At 48.8% G+C, this 25,972-nt stretch overlaps 1 protein-coding gene across 4 annotated transcripts in view; it reads right to left on the bottom strand.

Moving 5' to 3' along the window:
- SLC2A9 (solute carrier family 2 member 9) overlaps positions 1-24,732 on the bottom strand; it is a 247,221-nt gene extending 222,489 nt beyond the window's left edge. Inside the window, exons 1-2 of one of the 4 annotated variants that reach the window (XM_055111189.2) lie at positions 20,005-21,308; positions 17,717-17,815 (exon numbers count right to left, since the gene is read on the bottom strand). In XM_055111189.2, the coding sequence (XP_054967164.2) occupies positions 17,717-17,815; positions 20,005-20,154 (249 nt within the window). In that variant the 5' untranslated portion in view covers positions 20,155-21,308. Of the gene's footprint in view, positions 1-17,716; positions 21,309-24,629 lie in introns of those variants that run through there. The other 3 variants (XM_034958295.4, XM_034958294.3, XM_063603723.1) reach the window with 3 other exon arrangements.
- Positions 24,733-25,972: the final 1,240 nt, after the last annotated feature.

Consider the following 25,972-nt stretch of genomic DNA (forward strand, 5'->3'; position numbering starts at 1 on the left):
GAGTGGGCCCTAATCCAACATGACTGGTACCCTGATAAAAAGGGGAAATGTGGAGATAGACAGGCACAGGAGGAAGATGATGTAAACAGGCATGGGGAGAAGATGGCCATCTGTGAGCCAGAGAGAGAAGGCTGGAACTGAGCCTTCCTTCAAAGCCCTCAGAAGGAATCCACTCTGCCAACACCTTGATCTTGGACTTCTGACCTCTAAAACTATGGAATAACACATTTCAGTTCTTTCAGTCACGCAGTCCATGGTACTTTGTTACAGCAGCTCTAGAAAAGTAATATATTGCCTAGCTTCCAAAAGGCTTCTCACCACTTCCACCATTCCACCACTCAACCGGTCCAAACTGCCATCCCCTCACTGGGGCTACCAGGACACTGATTCCTGAGCCTTCATCAGGGTGCTACCAGCAGCCTGCAGAATGGCCACTATGTTCTTTCTTAGTGGCTGGACATTTACCTGACATTGACCATTTAGTCAATGTCAAGGCTTTATGTCCTCTATTGGACATTTATCTGCCTTTTAGGCTCCCCAGCATCAGAAGCCCTCTTCCCGCCTGGGAGACTTTCCTGCCTCAGAATCCTGAGTGGGGAAACAGAGGACACATAACTACAGAAGCCAAACATGCCAGACACCCGCTCTCCCAGCATCCTCTGCAGCTGGAAGTGGACATGTGACCAAGGCTCAGCCAATCAGATGCTGGAACTTTGATCAAGGTGCTACTGGGGCTAAGACATGGGGCTGAGGAGGATTCTCCAGCAGCAGAGGGAGCTCTGCTGGGATTGGGTTTGGGGGCAGCAGCAGGGGAGCTGCAATGTCCTGTGCCAGCGGTGCAGTCAATGGCAGTGGTGGCTGCAGCGGAGCCCATAGGACCAGCTCTGGGAGTGATTTAGGGTAGTATCTCCAGCTACAGAGCTTCCAGGCCTGGCTCTCCAGCCCTCCCACTGATCCTGTGAGCAACCCACTCTTCTCAACAACTTTTTTGGCTTTAGTTGTTCCTTACAACTATGGAAATACAGAAACTCTAGCAAAGCATATAAATAATCTCACTTCACCCTCACGACAACCCTAGTGGTAAAAGCCCTCATTTATAAACAAGGGGCCTGAGAGTTATATAACCCACCCACAGTCACGGCTTATATGCACTGGGAGGCTTTTGTGGTGGAGCTGCCAAACTTCAGGGCACAAATACAACTGCTCCACAAACTGAACTCTTGAACTTATGATTAAGATGTGAAAGTTAAGCAGATAAACCTAATGGTGCATTTATTGATTTAAGAGTAAATATTGGCTGGGTGCAGTGGCTCATGCCTGTAATTCCAACACTTTGGGAGGCCAAGGCGGGCAGATCACCTGAGGTTAGGAGTTTGAGACTAGCCTGGCCAACATGGTGAAACCCCATCTCTACTAAAAATAGAAAAATTAGCTGGGTGTGGTGGTGCACGCCTCTAATCCAAGCTACTCTGGAGGCTGAGGCTGGGGAATATCTTGAACCCTGGAGGCAGAGGTTGCAGGGAGCCAAGATTGCGCCACTGCACTCCAGCCTGGGGGACTGAGCGAGACTCCATCTAAAACAAAAAAAAAAAGAGTAAATATCAACTATATCAACTAAGCCTTTGCTTGGGCTGGATACTCCGTCAGACCGTGGTGAATACAGCAGCAACCACCCCCAAGGAGCACAGAGTCTAGTGGGAGAAACGGTGATGATTGCTAAGCGCAAGGATTAGAGGGGCCACAGCAAGACAGGGGGTAGAGGCTGCCCCAAGAACTACTGCAAGTATGTACAGAGTAAAGACCCTTCAGAGAAGCTGGCATAAGTAATGAGTATCCAGGACTTCACAGACACCCCTCCTGCCACCTGATAAACAGGAGACCTCCACATGTGCAAGGTCATTCTTGCATGGGAACTCACTCCCCATGGCACTCTTATAGTAATTCAAGCAATTGCAGCTGTCTTGCAAGGAGTCAGGCTAATACCCACCCTGGAAGACCTCAGTAATGACTGGCTTCCTGGAATTAATGTAAGGAAATGAAAAGGATGCTGATTGGGAGGAAATTTTGTCTTTTCCTTTGTGTTGCACTGCATTCAGGAGCCTGGTGGGAAAAGAGAGGGTTTTCAGCTCACCCACTACCAAGCATTGCTTTGGGAGTCTGTGGAAGCTTCTTACTGTGACGTTGGGAAATGGCTGAAAGAAGCCTCTATAGACTCTGGAGGGGCCAGAAGACTTGCTGCATAGCCTAGGCCCCCTGCAGGAACACTTTTCTCAAAAGTTCCCTGAAAGCTGTTTGTAAGCCAATGCTTTTGGCAACTGAACGTTTGTCTTCCAGGTCTGAATTCAGCAATAGCCCAGGTGAAAGGCCTTGTTACCACAAGGCTGAAGCCAGTGATGAAGTTTGCTCAGAGAATTCACTGCACTAACATTCCCCAAGCTTGAGATTTGTGAACCTCACCTATGGCAAAACATGACTGGTCATGCATGATACAGAATGGGTGCTTAAATAAGAATTCGTTTTGAGTTTCTGCTGTGTGGCAGTAACCATATAATAAAACAGGTAACCCACACATCATAGTTACAATATGCTGTGTACTATTCTAAGAACTGGAAGCATACTGACTCACTTCTTACCCTCCACAAGGGTACTATTTGTTACCTCTGTTTTGGGCAGATGTGGTATCTGAGCCACAGAGCCACAAGGGGCCCTCCCAAGCTCACACCATTGGCATGCGATGTCACCAGGACTCAGCCCCAGGGAGCAGGGATCCAGAGTCCATCTCTTAACCATTACTTTTTTCCAACTCTAAGTGTAGAAAATATAAAGATGATGATATCAATACCTCTGTTTTAGGGGAGAAGAGGAGACATGGAATGAAGATTGGTTGACTGCTGAGTATGTATCAGACATTTGGATATCTCATCTCATTCAACCCTTGTAGCCATCCTGAGAGGTTTCATTCACAACAGAGAAGTCTGGAGTGGAGAAACACATCCCATAGCCATGCCAAAGATGGTAGAACTGCAGGGCCTGCTAGACCTCACAGTGCTCTCCTCTTCCTGGACATACTGCCAGGCCACCTTACCCAGTTCCTTGCATCTAGGTGGGGCCATATGACTACTTCTCAAGCAAGGAGTGTAAGTACAAGGGACATGTGTGACCTCCACCAAGACGCTGAGAATGTGTTTGCCTGCTCCACGCTTGCTCCTGTCAGCTGGCCAGCCACAGAGGAACTAGCAGAGGACTCCAAAGTCCTAGAGAATGGTGGAACCACTTCACTTAAGGAACCTGGGTCCCTGAATGGCTTCATGGAGCAGAGTGTTCCTGCTCATCTCCTTCAAATGAGGTGATATAAATGGGAATTTTCATTGTGTTAAGCCACTGAGATACAGGGCTTGTTTATTATAGCAGCAAGTTTGCCCTGCTGACACAATCAACCTAACTACAGAGCCCATGCCATCACAATTGCACTGTGACCTGAGGCTTCAAGAAGGAGGAGAGATTTAGGCCAAGTCATGAAGGCTTGGAGATAGAAACCTTTACCTAGAGCTTTCCTTTTATGTGTTGGGAGAACTCGATCCTGTTTGAAGAAAACAATCTGCAATAAAAATTTGCTTTAAGACCACTGTGGTAGGTAACCTCTAGGCCTGCTTTGGGACATCTCACTCATTCCTATCTTACTTGGGATTCCTTGTTTTACTTTCTCATTCAGCCAACAACCACGAGGCACATTCTTGTATCTTTCTATCTGACTTTACAGGTCTGCTTCCTCACTACCAGGGGCCCAGCTTCCCATCCTTTCTTCTAGATACAAATTCTGCTGTTTCTTGCCTTCAAGGAGTTCAAGATCTAGTGGAGACAGTAGTCAAGTAAACATACAATTATAACATGGAATAAAAATGCCATGACAGTAGGAAGCCAAGAAAGGCTGTGGAATCAAAGTCAAGCAAGCAAGAGGGGCAGACGGAGTGGGCTCAGTTACAGGACGACAGGCAGAGTTAACAGAATTCTTGAAGGTGCAGAAACCGGAGACCACAGGTTGCCACACAGGAGCTGTAAAAGACACAGTGGGTTGAAAGGTGGCCCAGTAGAAGGTTGGAGGCTGCCTGTACCTGGCTTTGCCTGCCAGCCTCAGGAGTCTACACAAAATTCCATGGGCACTGGGGAGCCATTGGAGGGTTTTAGCACGGAATTGATAGCTCTAATTTGTGGTTAAGAATGTTCTTCATAGGTGCAGTGTGAAGGACATTTCAGGGATTAGACTAGAGGCTGCTAGGCCTGTTAGGAAGCTCCTGCAACTGGTATGAGATGATGAGTCTGATCAAAATTGTTATGAGTTGCTCCAGAAGCATTGATGTTACGGCTAGTACTAACTATAGCCTAAACTGCAAACAACTGAATAAAAGGCTACATGGTTAAAGCAAAGGAAGCTTAAGAAAGAGCCAAGAGTTCTGGATTTAACACTTGCTTGCATCACTGAGTCTTTCTGTGGCCTTGGGTGATCTTAAGCAATCTGTGTGCCTCTCTGGCAGTGCTGTCAATGTTAAAGGTACTTGGAATTGGCTTTTTTCCACTCTCAGCTCTGCCACTTCTTTGCTGGGTGACCTTGAGTAAGTTACTTAACCTCTCTGCGCCTCAGGTTCCTCATCTGTTAAATCATTGCCCTCCTTGAAGAGTTACTGTGAAGATTTAATGAGAGAATGAAGATACAGCACAGTGCTGGGTCAATATGAAGTACACAATAAAAACCGGAAGTTGGGGTGGTTGGTGGTAGTGTTGTTGATATTTTTACTTCTATATTTGTAAAATAAGGGGCCTAGGCTCATTTATTTGTCAGATTCAAGAATCCATGAATCACTTACCATTATCTCCCAGGCCAGGAACCTGGGGACCAAGCCTCTGGACATAAAATTGAACCCTGCAATTCCCAGCCAACACTGGCTTAGAGCATCTCCAAATAATAAAAGAAATTGCCAGACAATGGGAGGCAAATTACCTCGTAGCCTGTTTAACAACATTAATGTGCCTTACTGATTCACACAGAGCCTCCCGCAAACTCACTTGGAACGATTCTCAGGAGTCCTGTAAAAATACACGGAAGTAACACTTGGTAGCTGGGCCAGAGTACACACACCATTGCATAAGAGAGGAAGTCATGCCACAATGCCTTAGGGCTTTATAAAGACAGTCTGCACCACTGAACACACTGGCACAGGGAAGAACGCAGTCCAGAAGTCCTTAAAAAAGTACCCATTGTTGAACCAGGCCCTCTGAAGTTAGGGCCCCACAAGAACAAAATTCCACAATCCCAGCAGTGCTACCTAATGTCGCCTGGTTCCCCGAGGTAAGGCCTCCTGTGTAGAAAAGAGCTCTCACAGCACGCCTGAGACTTCTCTTCCTAGAAAAACCTGCTACAGGGTAAGCCCCGGGCTTGCATCTGGGAACTTGGATGTTGGAAGGGTTGCCACCGTTCCCAGATCTGGTAAGAGTGACTCACTGTACCTAAACTGTGCAAACAGTGTGGTTTATGCTGTCTCAGTGTGGTTTATATCTGCTTTCTTTCTGGGAATCTGGAATTCTCTGCTTGCCAAGCAGACAGTGCCTATGTGACCACCCCCCGAGAAAAACCCTGGACTCCGAGTCTCTAATGAGTTTCTTTGTTAGACAAATTTCACAAGAGTTGTCACAACTTGTTGCTGTGGGGATGAAGCGCGTCCCGTGAGGCTCTGCTAGAAGAGTTCTTTGGAGCTTGCCCCTGGTTTCCTCTGGACTTCACCCCTGCACCTTTTTCCTTTGCTGACTTAGCATTGTGTTCCACCACTGTGATCAGTCATAGCTGTGAGTACTACCGCATTCCTGTGCCAACGCCTGTGACTCATGCCAGTGAATTATCCTACCTGAAGGTGGTGTTGGGTGACCCCAGTACACCTCCCTTGTCCTAAGGAAAAAACTCAGCTCCCATTTTGGCTTGACTTGAGCATTAGGTTTGCAGGTTTGTGGTGTTTTTTCCTCCTCCCCAAGTGATCCTCCCAGAGGAGCCTGGCTGACTCACTGGGAAAGAGGCTCCTGTGCCTCCAGACACCTGAGACTATTTTGTTCCCACAGCTAGCTTTCAGAATGAAATGAAACATGATGAAAGAGGAAACATCAATTACAAGCAACAGCCAGGCAAGTAAGGCTTTCAGAGCCTCCTGGGTTTCCCCTCAGCCACCTTTGCAGTGAGGGGGCAGCCAAATGCTTGGGTTTAATTAGATGAAACATAAAGAAGGTAAGTTTCATTGTCTATTTGGCCCCAGGCAGAAGCAGAGAAGTGAATGCACTCCCAATATTATTCTTATCCAATCACAGTCCTGAGCCTTCCTCCTGCTGGAACATTCTTCTGAGAGGTTGCATAGCTGTGTTTACAGGGAACAGTGCATTTACGCAGACTTGAGATGATATTTTGCTCTCCTTTTAGCATATCCTCCGGTTGGCCGGAATGAAAAGGGCAAATTGTTTTCATTACCAGTCAATTCACCTCTGGCTGCTTGAGGTAGCAGGGGCCCCGTCTGCAACATCAATTCTGGAATAACTCATTTATAGAATGGGAATAAGAACCCCTAGCTTGTAGATGAGGCCGCCAGAAGGATGAAATGAGGTGTGTGAAGTCCCGAGCATGATGTCAGCATACAGCAGGTGCTCAATAAATTTCAGGGTCTTCCCCTATGGGTCAGAAATAGGGTGCTTCTAGTTTCACTTGTCTGGTTTGTTCACACCAGCTGTGCAACTCCAACACAGCCCTCCAAGTTTCCCTACCTCCCATCTTGCTGGATCAGCTATCCCCAGCTCTCTGGCTGGAGCAACCACTGCCCCCACTGCACTAAGCTGAGCTTCCTGGAGATTTGACGGGACCGAGTTCCTTTCCCCATTTGGCTCAACAAAGGCATTTTTCTTGGAGAAACTTTATGAAATGAGAAAATTCTATATCAAAGAGGCAGGCTGTCCAGCTCTAATCGCTGGGACCTCCAGGGCATGGTGCAGGGGGAGTTGGCACCCACAGCCTGGGACACCTGGACACCAACGCCCCAGGCTGGAAAAGGTCCCTGGGCCCTCATCAGTCAGCAGCTGTGCTGGCTCTGATCAAACCAAACCAAACCAAACAATGACTCACAGATCCCAATTTAAACAATGCAGCAGCATCTCATATTAGAGAAAAATTGGAAACAACCTCAGAGGCCCACATTAGGAAGATAGGACATCACAGGAGGCAGCTCCACACTGCTGTTAAACATCCTGGTGATGCAGAACTTCCAATAGCATAGAAAGGTGCTTACCAATAAATAGTAAGCCAAAAAAGAGAGTATTAAACAGTATATATGATGATCTTCAGAAAAAAGAGTGGATTTAGATGACACATTAAAAGCGGCCTCTGGATGGAGTCTGGGTTTTGACTGTGTTCAGGCCCAAGTGTACCATCTATTAGCTAGGTAGCCTTAGGCCAGTCACTCAATCTCTCCTTTATTTGTAATACGGGGTTATCAGCATAAATCTGCCATGTGGGGCTGGTATACAAATGAGAGAGATCATCTCTCACTCACAGAAGAATGTTTGTATGTGTAGCTTCATTATCAAATTTCTGTGCTGTGGTTTTTTTTTTTTTTTCTAATGGAAGTCTGTTGCTTTTATAGTTACTGAGATAAAGTGAGACAAAAGCAAGAGTAAAATGAAAAGAGCGGGGGGTGAGGGGACAAAACTCTGGGATTCAGAGATACCCATTTCATATACATAATTGCCCGTTGTTTCTGCAGTGACACAATGCACAGGGTCCTCCTGTAATCTCAGCCCTCTTCCACCAAAGTCTTGAGCCCTGCTATGCCTCCCCCTCACCCCAACCAGAACTTATGTCGTTTGACACAGTCTCTGCTCATCATTCCCTCCTGGTTTCCTTGAGAACGGGTCTCAGGCCACACCAGAGGCACCTGCCAGGCGACATGCTTCTTTCTCTAAGAGCGCCTGGGTTCCCAGAGCAGCCTGCTAAGATGGCATTGTGGGGTGGGATTAACTGAAAGCACCAGAACTTGCTTTTGGGTTCTCTCTCTGTTGGTTCACTTGAATCTTGTTTGATCAGGTTCTAACATCTGTGGCTAATTGGGCAGCTCTACCCTTATAGAGGGAAATGTTGATTTTGCTTTTTATTATCATTTGTTTATCTGCCTTTAGGGAAGGAGCAGACAGGAGAAAATAATAGAATATACCATTTATGCTGGGAAATGTATTGAGTCAACTTAATTGCTCTACAGAAACCCTGGGCTTAAATACTAACACCATGAAGGACAAGAGTCTGTGTCTCCCCTCCCAAGAAGACAAAACATTGCTAACTCAAAAACCACTGGAAAGGTGAGTAATTTCTTATCAAAGCCAAGCCATTCAGTATTATTTGTGTGGCTGCCAGTGTTGTTTCAAATAAGTCCTGATTTATATTGGATGGTGTGGGGCCAATGAGTTAGACTCCTAAAGTTAAGTTCTCATTCATTCTTTCTCACTCCTTCCTTCTCTCACTCACTCATTCATTTTACAAACATTTTTTGAGTATTTTCTGTTTATAATATGCATTTGTGTAATGTAAATCTTATATATACAGTAGACAATTGTATAATAAAGTTTGGCTGGCCTTTGTCCCTGGTTCTTGGGATGTAGCCTGTGAATTCTTGGGATTTCTTGAGTTATTCATGGCAGACCTCTCAGAATCCCTTGATAGTGTATGTTAACAAGATAACTCAGGATGGGGGTTGGCCATGCAAGAAAGACCAGCCATGTGATAGAGGGTTGGGGCTTTGAGCCAAGTGACATCAGCCCTACCTCCAGGGAAGAGAGGAGGACCAAAGATTGAGTTCAACCTTATGGCCAATGATTTGATCAATCACATCTACATGATGAAACCCCAATAAAAACTTGGAACACTGAAGCTTGGGTGAGCTTCCCTGGTAGACAACACTCTGTGGGAGGAGAGAGAACACCAGAGCTGGAATCCTTCCAGACCTTGCCCTGTGATCTCTTCTTGTGGCTTATTCTGATTCGTATCCTTTTTGCTATAATAAAGCTGTAATTCTAAGCATAGCACTTCCTGAGTTCTGTGAGTCATTTGAGCAAATTATCAAACCAGAAGGGGTAGTGAGAACCCCCAAATGTGTTACCATATGTTCACGGAACCCCTGAGCCTGTCGCTGGTGTCTGAAGTAAGGCCAGTCTTGTGAACGGCTGTGCTCTTAACCTGTGAAGTTTGGCCTAAATGGCTAGTTAGCATCAGGAGTCATGGCGAAGCTGTGTGCGAGGTACTTTGATAGACGCCAGGGAAACAAATGAACAGTATTGTTTTAGGTGACACTTTGATCTGTACAATCCTGACTGCTATACTTTTGCCAAGCCTCCAAGCATTTCCCCCAAGCTACAGGCCAGAAACTGCACAAACAGGCACCAAGTTCACTGTCTATCCTTTTGATTAGCCCTGAACTGTCCCGCCCACCTCACCTTCTGTTCCCCCAACCACTGCATTCCCTGTTTGCTTTCTAATTTTTATTTTCATTCATACCTCCTATTCAACACATTCATTATCTCAACTTTGGTCCTTTTTTCTTGGCGACTTTTCTTAATGTCCATCCCCCAGTGGTCGTTCTGCCTAGGCTGACTGTTCTCTTGGGCTCATTGCAATGTGGGATCCTCCTACAATCATAGGAAGTGCGTGAGTCCCAGGTCAGGAATCCATCCAGGTCCATCACCTCAATAGTTGCTTCTCATGGATCAGCTACTCTTGAACCCCTCACCCTTTGGCTTGTTTTTTGTCTTGGTTGGGCCCTTTTGGACTGAAGTCTGGGCTCCATACTGTCGGCCCTGCCACAGACCTTGCATTTCTTTAGAACATTGCTTCCAGAATCTTCCTGTAGGCTCTGTGGACAACACCCATCAGCAAGAGGAGCTTTGACTCATGCTTTGCCCAGGCACCACCATCCCACCCAGGCCTGTATCAGCCCTGTCTGCCCATTTCAGTGCCCAGAGAATGTCCCTTGGGGCTCAGAATCCCCCACTCCAGTCTGTGGGTCTCCATCCAGCCCTTAACAACCTCTCAGGTGGATTCTAGACACTGGGTGCTCACAGGTACCAAGAGGACATCTTTCAGCACAACTCTGGCAATCATCCCAGATGATTCTAGCAGTATAATGAAGCAGGTTCCAGGCACTGCAACATTTTCCTACTAAAGGTCAACGATTACAATGGCATAAATCTGAAGCCATTTGCAAGGATGCAGATTAGCACATTTGCATGCATGAATGTCTGAAAATTCAGGCTACATTTGATTGGTATGCAAATTAGCCCTAAATTTGGCAGTCTTTTACAATAACTTCAGGATGTTTTAGACAGACAGGTAAGTAAGTAGATGGATAGACAGAAAGATACAACTATGCCATTTGGAGCTAGTCACTGGAAACAGAAAGGACAAAGCCTAGACAATCAGCAATGCATGAACAAAAGAAAGGAGATTAGAAAGCAAACATCTTCAGGAAGATTTAGGTGCTCCTATTTAGATGCTATGCAGCATAGGCTGTGGATTAATTATTCAGCCAGCCAGCCCTCTGCCCAGAGGTACTAATGACACAAGGAATCTACAAGAGCCTCCTCCCTTTTCTAAAACCTCTAGCACAGGGGTTAGCCAACAATTGGCCAGCAAGGGAAACCCTAGACCACCATCTGTTTCGTAAATAAAATGTTATTGGCACATACCCTCGCCCATTCATTTACATATCATCTATAACTGCTTTATCTCTACGTAGCAGAGTCAGTAGTTGCAACAGAGACCATATGGCCAACAAAGAAAAACCACGCACTATCTGGACCTCCACAGAACATTTGCTGGACCTTCACAGAATGTTTGCTGATTCACAGAATGCAGCAGATCAGCCTAGTGGAACAGAAAGAAGGGATACTCAGGAATTAGACAGACCAGGGTCCAAGTCCCCATCTGTGAACATGGTGGAGGTGGTCCCAGAAGTTTTCCATAGGACAGACTCACAGCTGGCAATTTGTTTGAGAGTGAAGAGACCTAAGGACTTGCCTTGGACTCACTTTAAATTTAAATTTATCCATTTGCTCATTTAGCAAATATTTTTTATAAATGCTTACAATGTGTCAGACATTGTTCTAGGTGCTGGCACTGCAGAAGCAAGGACCTTTCTAAAGTGAAGGGAAGGAGGACAAGAAGTAAAGGAATATATCATATCTCAGGTAGTGTTAAATACCATGAGGAGAAATAAATTCGGTGAGGGCTAAAGCGTGATGGAGGGGTGCCATTTTGGATAGGCTGGTCAGGGAAGACATTTCTGAGGAGGGGACGTCTGAGCAGAGGCGAGAAGTAATCAAAGGAGAGTGCACAGGAAAATCAAGGGAAGAGCACTGCAGCCAGCAGGAGAAGCACGCACAAAGGCCCTGAGGTTCCAGCGTGCGGTGTGTTTGAGGGGCAGCAAGTGGGGAGAAGTTTGCGTAAATGGAGAAGAGGGAGTGAGGGGGGAAATGATGATGACACAGTGGTCACATCTGTCATGTGTCATGTGTCACGGCCCCAGGTACCGTGTAAGTCACCACAGTCTGGCTTGCTTTCTAGACATAGTGGGTTTTGAGCGGAGGGACAATATGATCTTGCTTCATTTGTCAAGGATCCCTTTGGCCTTTGGGTGGAGACTAAACTGTAGGAACCAGAGTGGAAACAGAGAAACCAGTTAGGGTTTAGTGTAGAGAATGAAGAGAGCCTAGCTACTGTGGTGTTCATCTTGGTGATCAACGCACTAGCACAGCACAGATAACCCTGATTTTCAACAGCTAAGGACAATAAGAACCTCTTGCCAGTTCATGCAAAGTCCAGTGTGCGTTTAATAGTTCTCTGCCATCTGGGGGAAGAAAGGACTGAAGATCTTTCTTCAGTGCTGCCATAACCAGGGATGCTGCCATAAACCAGGCCTCATGTGGCCTGTCAGCACCTCTGTTCACATCCCATCCACCAAGCTGGCCAAGGACCCTTGTGGATGCACGAGGTGCAGGTGTTCTCTTCCAAATGAGGCATGAAAAGTAGTCAGATCCTGGGGATTCTTGGAAAGTTGGGTGGCCAGGAGGCACATCCAGGTGACTGTGTTGAGGAGAAGCCAGTGGGAATGTTTAGGAAGTGTCCCACCCCTGAAACTTGGATGTATTGGGTTCCCTCAGCCTCAGTTTCCTCGCCTTTAAAAGGGAGTTAGTGATAGCTGCCTTGCAATATTATAACAAGGATCCAGTGTGCACACAATTCTGAACCTGGGCCAAGTGCAGAGCTGGTGCCCAGAGGCGAGTTATTTTCATTTTCGGCATTACAGAAAGTTTCCAAATATCTGAGGAGAGAGGAGCACTGAGCGTTTTTAAGGTTGAGGCTGGGTGGCAGCAGGGCCAACGGCAGCTACTGCATGGATTGTTCTAACAGTGCAAGCTGCCTGCCCTGAAGGTAAATGCCCACTGCCTGGAGTCTGTGCCCCGATCACCTGGGCCCCCAGTTATCTAACAGCTGGAAAGGCGAAGCTGGCTGGGCCGAGGACTTACAAGCCTGGGCCAGTGCTAAAGCCAGCACCCCTTCCCATGGGGCAGCATCCACACACCACCCCCTGGTGGCAGCCTTTGTTCATCATCTCTGTGAGCAGATACCCTCCCCGCACTCCAAAGCAGCACTAATATCTGCACCTCTTCTGTTCCAAGGGTTTCTTTCTCCTTCTCGAGAGCCCAGCACCCCAGGTGAAGCCTAGCTCTCACACCCTAAACCCCTGCCAGGCTTGGGTCCTTCCAGCCTGTGTTAGATTCCATTCCTTAGAGGCTCTGCTCTGTTCCTGGTCTCCCTGGTTCTGGGGCTGCCTCACTCACCCGTTTCTAAGCCCACTGCAAGGAGAAGAGAGAATTCGAGGTGATCGCTGGACGCTGGGCTGAGCTCCTCCAGCATCACATCTCCTTTCATTTCGCAGCGACCTCACAAGGGGCTCGACACCAGCCCTTTACAGAGGCACCTACATGGTGCCTGGGATTCTCTGCAGGATTCTGAGCTGGGATTCTCTGCAGGCCTGCTCAGCTCACACTCAGGGCAGTTTCCACCTCGGAAGGGCCTCCCAGGGCGAGCCTTGGCCCTCAGCCTGCTCATAGCCTGGGTGATGCTGGATCATGCTCCTGTTCTGGCCTCTGCAACCTTTCTGATCTGGCTTCAGCTCCCCTTTCCAGCCTCTACCTCTCCACCCCACTGGACCCCACATCCAGCTACCCTTAGGTCTCCACCATTCCCAGAAAGCCTTGAGCTCTCTCTTTCAAGCCCCAGTGAGGCCCCACTGACCTCCCCAGGTAGAATATAGTCCTTCAGCTGTCCTGTGGCTCCATGCAGCCTGCCTCACTGGTGATTATTTATTGAGCCTCTGTCACTGCTGCTGGTCTTGGGGCACCTTGAGGACATGGATGTGTGTCGTTTTCATCTTTCTACCCCAGAAACAGCAAGGTCAACACCCAGGGAAGGGCACTGAAGGATTGCCTGAACAGCTACCCCTCTCTTCTCACAAAGCAACACAAGTAAACATAAAACATCAGGACCTTTAGGCAGAGCAGGAAGAGGTTACATGACCCCAAACCCCATAGGGAGGGGAAGAGTTTGGGGAATGATTCTAGCTAATAATAAAGCTGTCTTTGGTTTCTCAGTTAGATCAGGTCCTTTATGAGAATTGCTCTATGAGAACCCCGAGGGAGGGAGGGGTTGGGACAGGATTCAGACAATCACAGGTGCCTGCTTGTAACACGATGGCAGCATCATCCACCTTATGCTTGAGCCCCTAGGGTTGTTGCAGTGAAACCTTGCCCTGTCTTTTGGTTGGTAGATGGACAGGTAAGCAGCCCTGGGCTTGCTGTGGCTCCTCCCATCTCCCCTTGTTCCTCTTTGACTTCATTGATCATGCCAAACTCCCCCCATGGCTGGACTGTTGGCGCCTGCCATTAGTGGTCAGGGGCAGGAAGGAGAGGCAGAGAGCATGGCATGGATCTTGGATTCAGACAGACCTGGGTTTGAATTCCAACACTGCCACCTCCCAGCTGTGTGAACCTGGGCAAGTTGCTTAAACTGAGCTTCTGTTTCTTTGTTCATGAAATGAAGGTAACATCAGTAATTAACTACCTTGACCTGAATTGTGTCCCCTCCAAAAATGTTGCATGACATTTTTGTTGCAAGGATAGGGCATGTTGAAGCCCTAACCCCGATGTGATGGTATTTGGAGATGAGGCCTTTGGGAGGTTACTGGGGTTAGCAGAGGTCATGGGGGCGGCCTCATGGTGGGATGAGTATCTTGCTCCCTTGCACTCTTCCTCCCTCTGCCATGTACAGGCAGTGAGAAAGAGGCCATCTGCAAGCCAGAAGGAAGGTCCTTGCCAGACAACGAATCCACCGGCACTTTGATTTTGGATTTCCAGGTTGGAGATGTATGGGAAAATAAATGTCTTGCTGAAGACCCCAGGCTGTGCTGTTTTGTTACAGCCAAAGACACTGACGTCTCTGTATTTCTGAGAATGGAATGCGCCTGGCATGCAGTACATTTTGGCAGAGTTGATGAGCTGGCCATCACAGTCTCTGCTCCTCTTCAAAGGCAGAGAGCACATGCTGGGAAGTAGCTACCCAACTGGGGATGACACTTCCCAGGCCGTGGATCTGGGCAGATGGCTCAGTCCTGGACTCAAGGCCTCCTCGGGGTGCTTGCTCTGGGCTCCTCTAAAGTATGCATGACGAGCCGTGGTCTCGAGGTTCAAAGGACACCAGGCTAAAAAGCGCCTTGTGATGTCTCAAGACTGAACACCTTGCTGCGCATACTGGCCACAGAGGTAGAGCTCCGATATCCCAAACAAGAAGTCCCATGGCCTAACACTGCCTGGCACAGAAAGGATCTGTTTTAAAAATGACTGAAAATGTGTCTGATGCCTGGGAAACCAGAAGCCCGCCCAGGGCCAAACTCTGGCTCCACTCATTATGTGACTGTGGGAAAGTCAGTGAACAGTGTGCCTCAGTTTCCTCATCTGTAAAATGGGGATAATGATGATCCATACCTCACAGGGCTGTCATGAGGGTGCACTGAGCTGATTAACGCATGAAAAGTACATGGAGGAGGGCCGGCACCTCATGAGGGCTTTTTCCATCTGTGCTGTTACTGATGCTGCCATAATATGTGTCACTCATCTTAAGAAAGGTAAAGGCCACCCTTGCTGTGTAGGTCTTCAGAAATCTCCTTTCCCGAAATGGAGGGAGGGCACGTTAAACTCTCTCTGTTTGGCTTACCATGGTCTTTCCCATTAAATACCTCTAAGCTCTGGCCCCTCCTGTCCTTCTCACTGACACCAAAGTTGTCTTTCTAAAAAACAGTGAGCATACTAAATAAGTAAATAAATAAGGAGGCACGTGTTCTCAGGACCTCCTGAGGGTGTGTCATGGTTAAAGAAAAATAAATTTTAATTAAAAAAATGTGAGTTGCAAACCCCCACCCCCATGAATCTGCCATGGCTCCCTACTGCCCAAGACTAAAATCCTACTCCTCAGCCTAAGATCTTAGGCTCTCTTCTTTTGACTCCATCCTGCTTTTCCACCTCTTCTTTCATCCCAGCTCTGCATTCCCCCTAGGTACTGGCACATCACACGCTACTAACTTCCTAATATGCCACCATGTGGGCACAGCCAGGCCTCTGTGTGTGTGCTTCAGCTCCCCACCTCCCTTTGACACCTGTGGAAATTCTACACATCCCTCATGGCTCAGCTCAAATACCACCTCCTCCAGGCTGTCTTCCCTGATCCCCAGAGTTGGATACATCATAAACTGTCAACAATGCTTGCTGAATGAATAAGTGAGTAATGGGATTGCTCCATCCTCATGTTCCCACAGTCAGTGCTTGAACCCATATCATTCTATCCCAGGTGTAAGTTTCACATAACTCTGCTCCACAAGCCATGAGTGCAAAGGTTCTCCCCCACCTCTCACCTGGATGTTTTGATGAACTTTCAAGATGAAGCAAGAGTCCAAATTCCTAGCCCTCTTTCAAAGACAAATATCAACAAGCCAGATCCCCATCTTGGAATGACGTCACAATGACAAAATCAAAGATCACTGACTGTTGGCAGTGCTTACTGAAGCCATCTAGGCCCCCTGGTTTTCAAACAGTTTTTAGCAACAGAAATGAACAATGTCAAATAATTAACAGACTTTTTAAACATAGAACTGACCTGCGCAAATAGTGCTTAGATCCGTGAGGCACCTCTGCAAAATTCCAGGGCTCATGGGAACCTTTGAAACTCACTGACCCAGGCTTCCCCTATGTTTTGTACACAAGGATGCTGGACTCCCAAGCAAGGAAAAGCCTGGAAGGCACCCAGGGCTGTCCTCAGCCTGCTTCCTGTCTGCCCCCAAAACAGCTTGTGCTCCAAGAACCTGGAGCTCCCCGCATTTCCCCAGATGTGTCCTACATCCGTGTCCCCAAAACGGCCTGTGCTCCAAGAACCTGGAGCTCCCCGCATTTCCCCAGATGTGTCCTATATCCGTGTCTCCAAAACGGCCTGTGCTCCAAGAACCTGGAGCTCCCCGCATTTCCCCAGATGTGTCCTACATCCTGGCCCCCCATCCATCACTCCACCTTCCAAACTTAGTCAGGCATCACTTCCTGCAGGAAAGCTTCCCTCAAGCCTCCAACCTGCCCTTGCCTGTGGGTGGTGGTAGGTCAAAGCCAAAGCCAGCACCCACAGGATAGCATCTAAACCTTACAGCCTAGGTAGGCAGTACCCAACCTTTAACTGCAAACCAGAGGCACAATGTGAAGAGGGCCTGGGAGAATTGCACCTGGATCTGATTTCAGAGTAAAACACAAGCCAAAGATGGGTCTTATCCAGCAGATACCTGAGTGGCCTCTGGTTGTAATTTAAAGTCAACAACACCAGGCCGGGCACAGTGGGTCAAGCCTATAATCCCAGCACTTTGGGAGGCCAAGGTGGGCGGATCGCTTGAGGCTGGGAGTTCCAGACCAGCCTAGCCAACATGGCGGAACACCACCTCTACAAATACAAAAATTAGTCGGGTGTGGTGGTGCATGCCTGTAGCCCCAGTTACTCGGGAGGCTGAGGCAGAAGAATCACTTGAACGTGGGAGGCGGCGGTTGCAGTGAGCCGAGATCGCACCACTGCACTCCAGCCTGGTGACAGGGTGAGACTCCATCTCAAAGATGATAGATAGATAGATGATAGATAGATAGATAGATAGATAGATAGATAGATAGATAGATAACAACAACAACAACAACAAAACAAATCAAGAAAATGTCCAAGTTTCCATGCATAAGGCCCCTCCTGCTTCTTTCCCCGGCATTAGGGGCCAGAGGATCGCCCCCCACCCCACCCCGGGACTTCCGAAGCCCCCTCTCATCTAGTCTCCCAACGTTCTCCCAGGACACCCGCCCTCCAGCCGCAAGAACTGTCATCCCCCGCCCCTGTCCCCGTGTCATCATTGTCTGTTTCTCTGCCTCCCCTCTCCCCCGAGTGGGGGCTAATCTCTGTCCCCGCGGTGTCCCGCGCCGCGAGCGCAACAGGAGGGGGCGCTGGAGCCCAGGGCCCTTGCGCACCCGAAGGTTTCCGCAGGGCCGCAGCGCCCTCTGCCGGGCCTTGGCGCGCACTCACCGGGGTGGGGGCATTCACCACCGACAGGTTGTAGCCGTAGAGGAAGGAGGAGCCGAAGGCGCCCGCGAGGGAGGCCACGAGGAGCGAGCAGGACCAGTCCTGAGGGGAGAGGAAACCACGTCAGAGCCGGCACCGGGCGCGCAGCCAGGGCCGAGGGAAGACCTGGAACGTTCCCTCAGCTGGGGGAGGCCTTCCGGGGTAGAAGTCTTTGTCCTTGGCTGGGGTAGAGACAGAGAGAAGAGACGCAAGTTGGGGACCTGCAGGTAGGGTTCCAGTCCAGGTCCGCGTGCGCAGGCCGGGCGCCCTCAGGTTTAGCGGCCACGCCCTTGCGTTCCTTCCGGGTTGCGTGAGGATTCCTGAAACGCAGTTTTCAGCAGCTACTCTGGGCAGCTCCACACGATCCTTTCAGCGAAGTTGGCGAGAGTCCGACCCAGACAGAAAAAAGCAAAGCCAGACTCCAAGCGCTATCAGCCAGGCGTGATTCTAAGCACTTTTCTGCGCATTGTCTCTGAGTCCTTAGATCAGCGCTGTTATGTCCTGTATTACAGGTGAGGAAAGAGGGGCAGGGAGCGTGGCTGGTGCTGTCTAGGATGGGGACTGAAGTCCAGGTGGCCTGGCTGCAGTGCCCCTCTAGTCACCACTGCACTGTCCCCTGCTGACCCGTCACCTGAGTGCGTTGTCCAAGGGCCTGAGACTGCCGACAGCCAGACAGATGTGCACACACGCTTACATGCACATACTGTTCCAGTCTGAGGCGTCAAACTACAGGGGCTGGTCCAAGCCTCGGGACAAGGACCTGCAGACATAGAGATGCAAGGTTTGGCACAGAGAACAGGGCGCCTGCCTTGGTGTTGTCCTGCCCTGCAGCCCCATCTAAGGACAGCCACCACCAGTACAGGGCCATAGGGCAGAAACACCTGGATCCCTGGCAAAGGCTGACAAGCTGGCATGAGCCAGGGCAGGAGGGACGGCTGTCCTCAGCTGGTCAGGGAATATAGGCCAAGTGGACAGGGGCCAGGTGCTCCGGAAGGCACCTTCTTTGCCATCATTTGACATATTTGTGACTGTGTGTGTGTGTGTGTTGTAGGCGCCAGGCCCTGACAAAGCTGTGGGGGTGCAACAGTGAAGAAGACATATGGATCCATGGTTCAGGGACCCATATCAGTCAAATCCCGTCTGGAAGGGAATGCGGGTCTCTTGATGCCCACTTAGCTGCTCTGCCCATCTCGTTTGTCTCCTCTAGTGCCACCAGCCACGAGATAGAGCTTTGGGGCTTTGAGCCAAGTGATATCAGCTTTACCTCCAGGGCCGGTCCCCTCAGCTGTAGGAGTCTGAGCAAGTGACTTGACTTTTCTGGGGCTCAGCTTGCCCACCTGTGAAATGGGATCTTAATGGCAGCACTGGCCACATATGTTCTTGAGGAGCCTGCTGCAGAGGAGGTGCTCCGTAGAGGCTGCTGATCACATGCGGGGGCAAGAGGGAACATTTATAAGCCTTGGGGATGGGTGCTGCCAATTGAAATGTAGTACCAGAATATTTTTCTGCAATGAGAGGAGCTTGAGCTGAATGGGGATCCCTGATGGAACAGAATCACATTTCAGATGAAACGCCTGTTCTCTATCACTCTTTCTCTTTAAACCTATCCTCTGAGTCTCGGCACAGATACCACTTCTTCTGAGCCCCTGGGCTGTGCTGGGCATCGTTTCTGTGCTCTGTGCCTTCTTTGCTCCCAGCCCCGATGACCTTAGAGGACACAAACTCCTCCCTGGTCTGCACCCCATCAGATTGGGAGCACCTGGTGTGAAGTGCCCCTGCCAGAGGCTGGTGAAGGGCAGGTGGGGGCCATCTTCTCCTGCCTCAGCTGTGCTCCCTGGAGCCCCCTGCCTGTGTGGCCCGCCTGTGCCCTCCACCTGCTCCCCACTCACTGCACGGGCAGAGGGTGCCCACTGACCGACGGTGCTGCTGCCCGTGCCATGCCCTGGGGAGGGTAAGAAGAGGGACACCACCATGCAAGTGCGGGGCAGAGCAGCCTGCCACCATAGCCTCATTCCATGTACACACCCAGTCTACCAGAGACGCTGTTGGCCCAGTCAGCTGGGGCTTGGAGAGAGCATGCCAAAGTCACACAGATGGAGAAGTGCAACTCAAATTGGGGCCTCCCTGCCTCAAAGCCCCAGATCCCCCAGCTACACGCTGCCAGGCTGGGGCTGAGCACTGTCACACGGCTGCCACCCAGGCCTGCCTTCCCCACAGCCCGCCAGCCATGCAGAAAAGCTGTCCGTAGTTACCTTTCTTCTCCTTCCACCTGGCACCCCACTCCTCAGGTGGTCACACTCCAGCAGTGCCCTCCCTGGCCCTGGAGGCCCGGCGTGGCTGGTGTCATCTGTGAGGGGAACTAGGCCCAGTTCCTTGGAATTCCTATTTTGTTTCCTTGCCATGGGTCTCAGTGACCCAGCTGATGGCTCAGTCCAGGGACCCCAGACTCTGCCAAGGCATATCCGTGAGCGAGGAGGCAGAGTCCACTGGAAGGAGGGCGGGAGTTCCTGACAGGAAGTGTGGCAATTTGATCATGCCTGAACAGGCAACGGGGCAACATTTTTTTCTCTGCTCCTAAGTTATTACAGCAATGAAACAGTCCAAAAAGGGAAATCTGTCCTCTCCAGGATTGCCACCCAGGGGGTGGAATTTTTTTTTTTTTTTTCTTAGCATCTTTTTATTTTTCTCTCGTAACAACGCCTGGAGCAGGGTGACTGCCATTAACCTAGGATACCTCCCTAATGCTTGGAACAGAATGGAGAGATGGCTGACTTTGACTCAGAAGCCTGCATACAGCTCTGCCCCTGACTCTTCCAATTTTTTTTTTTTTTTTGACCAAATCTTGCTCTGTTGCCCGGGCTGGAGTGCACTGATGCAATCTCTGCTCACTGCAACCTCCGCACCTGGGTTCAAGCAATTCTCCTGCCTCAGCCTCCCAAGTAGCTGGAACTATAGGCGTGTGCCACCACGCCTGGCTGATTTTTGTATTTTTAGTAGAGACTGTGTTTCACCGTGTTGGCCAGGCTGGTCTTGACCTCCTTACCTCAGGTGATCTGCCCACCTCAGCCTCCCAAAGTGCTGGAATTAGAGGCGTAAGCCACCATGTCTGGCCAACTCCTCCACTTTTTAACTGTGTGTCCTCAGGCAAGTCACTTTATTCTCTGAGCTGCAACTTCTACCACTGCAAAATGGAATATTGACCCCACTCTGACTGTCCTGCAGACTTATTCTGAAGCTCAAATAGAAAACAGCCAGCCCCAAGTGGCGTGCTGTAAATGAGTGTGGGCTGTCCTGTAGCCTAGAACAAAGGCGAGGGCTGTGGGTTTGGAAGAAAAAGAATTTGCCTCTTAGTCATTACTCTGTCCTGCTCATTCAGCACTGGCTGAGGGGACATGTCCTGTATTCCAGCCCCAGGCTGGCTCAAGGACAGTACTGAGAAGGCAAGGGCCTCATGCACACCAGGAGGTTGTGGGAATCAGTTCATCACATGGCCATGTTGCCTCAGACGCCAGAGAAGCACCTTCAATTTTGGCTAGAACAGTTTGCTCCCAGAAGCAGAGAGCAGTGCAGAGGCTGGGCCAGAGCCAGGGACAGGCTTGGTGAATGCAGAACGTCCAGGAGGCAAGGTAGGGCTCAGTCCACAAAAGAGAGACCGAAAAGTTAGCAAAGTACGTTTAGTAAAAAGCACACAATAAAATAAAAGGTGTGGAGTACGGCAGACATGCCAGGAACCTGGAATGTGAAACGCACGTGGAAACGTCCAGCCCTGACATGCATGGTGGTGGGAATGTGGCTGCTCAAAGCAAGTGGGGAATCAAGACTTCCAAAGAGGAAAACCACCCTCAGGAGTTAGGCTGGGGATGTATTGAGCACGCCAGTCATTCAGTGCAATCGTCCTTCTGTGTGTTAATCAGTCAGGCATGCCCCGGGAGAAGTGGCTGTTTCTTGAACTGGATTTCAGCTATGCAGCCTGGTTTCCTCATTGAATGGTGGGCCTAGAGCAGCATTCTGATGTGCAAATCCTTAATTATAACATGACCTAAAAAGGCGGAGGATTCCCCAGGACAGTGTGGAGGAGGCACCACATCAATCTCAGCTGGATCTTGGAGACCCCCCTGGAAGAGGCGGCTTCTGAGCAGACAGAGAAGGATACGGGGTGAGAGGGCAAGGAGCCAAGGCCTGCAGGCACAGATGCCTGCAGTGTGTGGGAGGAAGTGAAATTGTCAGTGAAGCATGGTTGGGGCCTGAAGTACAGGAGATGGGCAGAGGAGGGGCAGGGACAGCTGCATCCCTGTGCATGGAGGGCCCCTCTGCCCCTATGCTGTCCTGATAGGGACTGCATTTTCATCATCTCATTTACCCCTCCTCATCCCATTGCTGTGACTCCCCTCTCTATACCCTCCCTGTTTCCTCATCTTTAACAGTGGGGACCTCACCAGATTTTGCTAAAGCTCAAATTGGATCAGGTGACCCCTCATCCCGTTAAAAATTGCTTCGTAGTCCTCTGTTGGGATTGAAAACTCAAAAGGAACCAGAAATTAGGCAGTGGCCATGAATGTGCAGCTACAGCTGGACAGAAAGTAAAAGAGCAGGGATGGGTCCCTCCCGGATCCAGATGGCAGCTAACCAGGGTTCCTGGTAGCCAGATCACTTGCCTCACCTTCAGTTCATATTACATGTGCACAGCTCATGTTACATGTGCACAGGGCTTTCCCAAGTGTGTTCACCTTCATGATATCGTTTAGTCCTCAGAGGAACTATCAGACCTACATTTTGGGGCAACTGAAGTTCAGGGGGAGCATGGAGGAGCCTGCCTCCAAAGCGAGGGCTGGTTCCCCATTCCACAGGGCCATCGGCCCTGCACTGCAGGCAACTGCTAAGGAAGCGACTCCTATCACAGACGAAGTCATAAGACAAACATCCCCAGATGTTCTGGGCTGGGGCACGTTCCGCCTGCTCTGACACTCACTGGTTCCTTCATTCAGTCATTACTTGCCTGTCTTTATGAAGCTCCTACTCATTCAGGTTCTCCTGACCTTGCTCAGGCCCTCACTTCTGACTGCCCTGAACTGTGCTCACCCTTCAGCACTTAACTCTCTCGCCACCTCCTCCCAGCAGCCTCCCCAACCTCTCGCTGCCTCTGTGCTCCATGTGTGCCTTCCCCTCTGCACGTGTGCTGCTGCTCACGTGTGCCTTCCCCTCTGCACGGGAGCTCACTGTGGGCAGGGATGGTGTGCGTCTCAATGGGCTGATTGTGTCCCCTCAGATTCACATGTTGAAGTCCTCACCCCAAGTACCTGACAATGTGACTGTATTTGGAGATAGGGTTTTTGAAGAGGTAATTAAGGTTAAATGAAGTCATATGCATGGGGCTGTATTCCAGTATGCCTGGTGTCCTTATAGGAAGAGGAAATGAGGACACAGACACACACAGAGGGATGACCACGTGAGGACGCAGGGAGAAGGCAGCCACGTCTGCCAAGAAGGGAGGCTTCAGAAGGAACTAACCTGCTGACACTCTGAGCTTGGACTTCTGGTTTCTAAGACTGTGAGACAATACATTTCTGTTGTTTAAGCTGCCCAGTCTATGGGACTTTGTCTTGGCAGCCCCAGCAAACCCACAGTGTCCTAAGCCTCTTTGTATTCCTAGACTTCCTTCAGCCTGGCTCAGGGACAGGGTCCAGTAGATAGGCATCACTTCTGGAACTGACCTTAAACTGTCCTCCAGATGATTTCCTAAGGCTAAAAATTTGTCTTGGACAAGGTGGAAGTTTTCTAGCAGGGAAGAGTTGGAAAAGAAGGGGGGTTTTCTATTGAGTATCATTTAAGCAGAATGTTTGAAATGACTACATCCCTTCCTTCATTACACCAAATACTTAGACAGTAGATCCTTGACTCACCTAATGTAAGCACCAAGAAAAGATATAGCGTCCACTTAGAGGGAACTGCTGTCTATTTGACATTATTCTGGCGTGGGGTCTTGGGTAACCTCAAACAGGTGACTGCACCCTTATCCTCCATTTCACACCTCTGTGGGGACAATGATGTTCAGCTTGCCAATTTCACACCTTCTTGACAACTTGGTAAATGGACTTGTGTTGATCTCTGTCCTACCAAATACAGGTTTATTATAAATACAAATACATTTTCCCTGGAGTCACAGTAGCTTCCACACCCATCACAGGAGATGAGGCACAGATAATCCAAGGTTTAAGAAGGGCTCAAACCTGTACTAGCCACATAGCCTTGGACAAGTGGCTTCATCCCTTTCTGAGCCTCAGTTCATCGCCTGTAAAATAGGGCCAGTGATGCCTTCAGCATGGTTTGATCCAGAGAGAACCATGTAAAGAGTCTCTCTTTAAATGGGAGCCCTATGTAAAGGTCCAGCACAGAGTAGGCACTCTCTGGCTGTTGGTTCTTGAATCAGGTTTAAAAAGAGCATCTGATGAGTCCCAAGAAGAGAGAAAGTCATTCTATTAATAGGAGCTGAGGACTTCCTGGAGGAAGGGGCAGGTCGACTAAGCTTTGTGATGGATTAAGGGGTGGGTTTTAGTGTATCTTTAATGATGATGACATAATCATTGTCAACATCAATGTCCCCTTGTTGAGAAATGACCTTTGTAATGGAGACTTTTGCCCCAAGCCCAGAAAGTCACCAGCAGATCAGGACTGTCAATTTCACTCTTCTGAGCCTCATCCCAGACACTCTACAATCTCCATGGCTCCTTCCCATAGAACTTGGCTTTCAGTTGCTGCTCACTCTTTTCTCTGCCCAGCTTCACCTTAACAGCCTCCCACTGACCCAGGGGAAAGGGGTACTACCCCCTGGGTGACCGGAATAATCATATAAGGGAGACAGAAAAAAAAAAGGACTGACCAATTTCTTTTTCGCTGAATCAATTTCTTCGTCTTCTCCTCGGTCCTTTTTACTGAGCTTCATGGTTCACTTTTCAGGTTTTGAACTTTTGTTGTTATTGTTTCTGAGAAAGAGAAAAAGAAAGAAGCCATTAGACAGCTGCTTTCTCAGATGTGCAAGTCAGGGGAGGTGGCCTGGAGCAGTCTTCGAAAGGTTTGCTGTGAGGAGCTCTGGCTGGGATGCCAGGATAGGACACAGCAGCATCCTCGCTTGGGCATCTCCCTGCTCTCCTCTGTCCTCAGTTTCTCTATTTTTGAGTGCAGGGCTTCCCACACTTGCCTTGTTGATTATTAAATACAGACTGCTCTCTGGAATATTTTCATTCAGATGGTAATTCTTATGATGAGGCACATTTTGAAAACACTAGGCTAGCTGTCTCCAAGATGTAAAAATAAAATCAGTGCAAATTAAAACAAAGTGCCAATTTCACCTGTCAAATTGGAAACAGTTACCAAAATCATACTCTGAATCGCTGGCATGCAGAAGTAGAACATTCCATAGCTTTTCTGGAGTTTGGAAATATGTTTCTAGAACCATAAAAAGATTTCTGCCCTTTGGCCCAACTACTACACTTATAAAAATGCATTCTAAAGCAGGAATGTGCACAATGAGTTAAGGTCAAGATGTTCATTGCAGCATTTTCCATGTCAGAAAAATGGTATTTATAATAGGATAAAAAATATCTAGCAGAAAACTGTGGATAAATTGCAATCCATCGATATGATGAAATCTTATGGAGTCCTTAAAAATTGTTGTAGGCTTGGCACGGTAGCTCACGCCTGTAATGCCAGGACTTTGGGAGGCTGAGGCGGGCAGATCACAAGGTCAGGAGTTCAAGACCAGCCTAGCCAAGATGGTGAAACCCTGTCTCTACTAAAGATACAAAAAATTAGCTGGGCATGGTGGCGCACACCTGTAATGCCAGCTACTCAGGAGGCTGAGGCAGGAGAAATCGCTTGAACCCAGGAGGTAGAGGTTGCAGTGAGCCGAGTTGCACAGTTGCACTCCAGCCTGGGTGACAGGGTGAGACTCTGTCTCAAAAAAAAAAAAAAAATTATGTTATAGGAGAATATTTGATGTGAGGGGGAAATGCTCATAATAAATTCTTACTTGACAAGAAAAAGGAAGATATATAAACAAACATTATTCAACATTAAAAATAGATGCAATTACTAATAGATTCACAGAATATATGTACTTAAACTATGTTCATGTGTCTCTTTGCTTAAACCTAAAACATCATATTTATATGTTAAATTATTTATTCAACAAATATTAAGTGCCTCATATTCTAGGCTATGGGG

This window comes from Pan paniscus, chromosome 3 (assembly GCF_029289425.2).
Source record: "Pan paniscus chromosome 3, NHGRI_mPanPan1-v2.0_pri, whole genome shotgun sequence".
In the NCBI taxonomy this organism is placed as follows: Eukaryota; Metazoa; Chordata; class Mammalia; order Primates; family Hominidae; genus Pan; species Pan paniscus.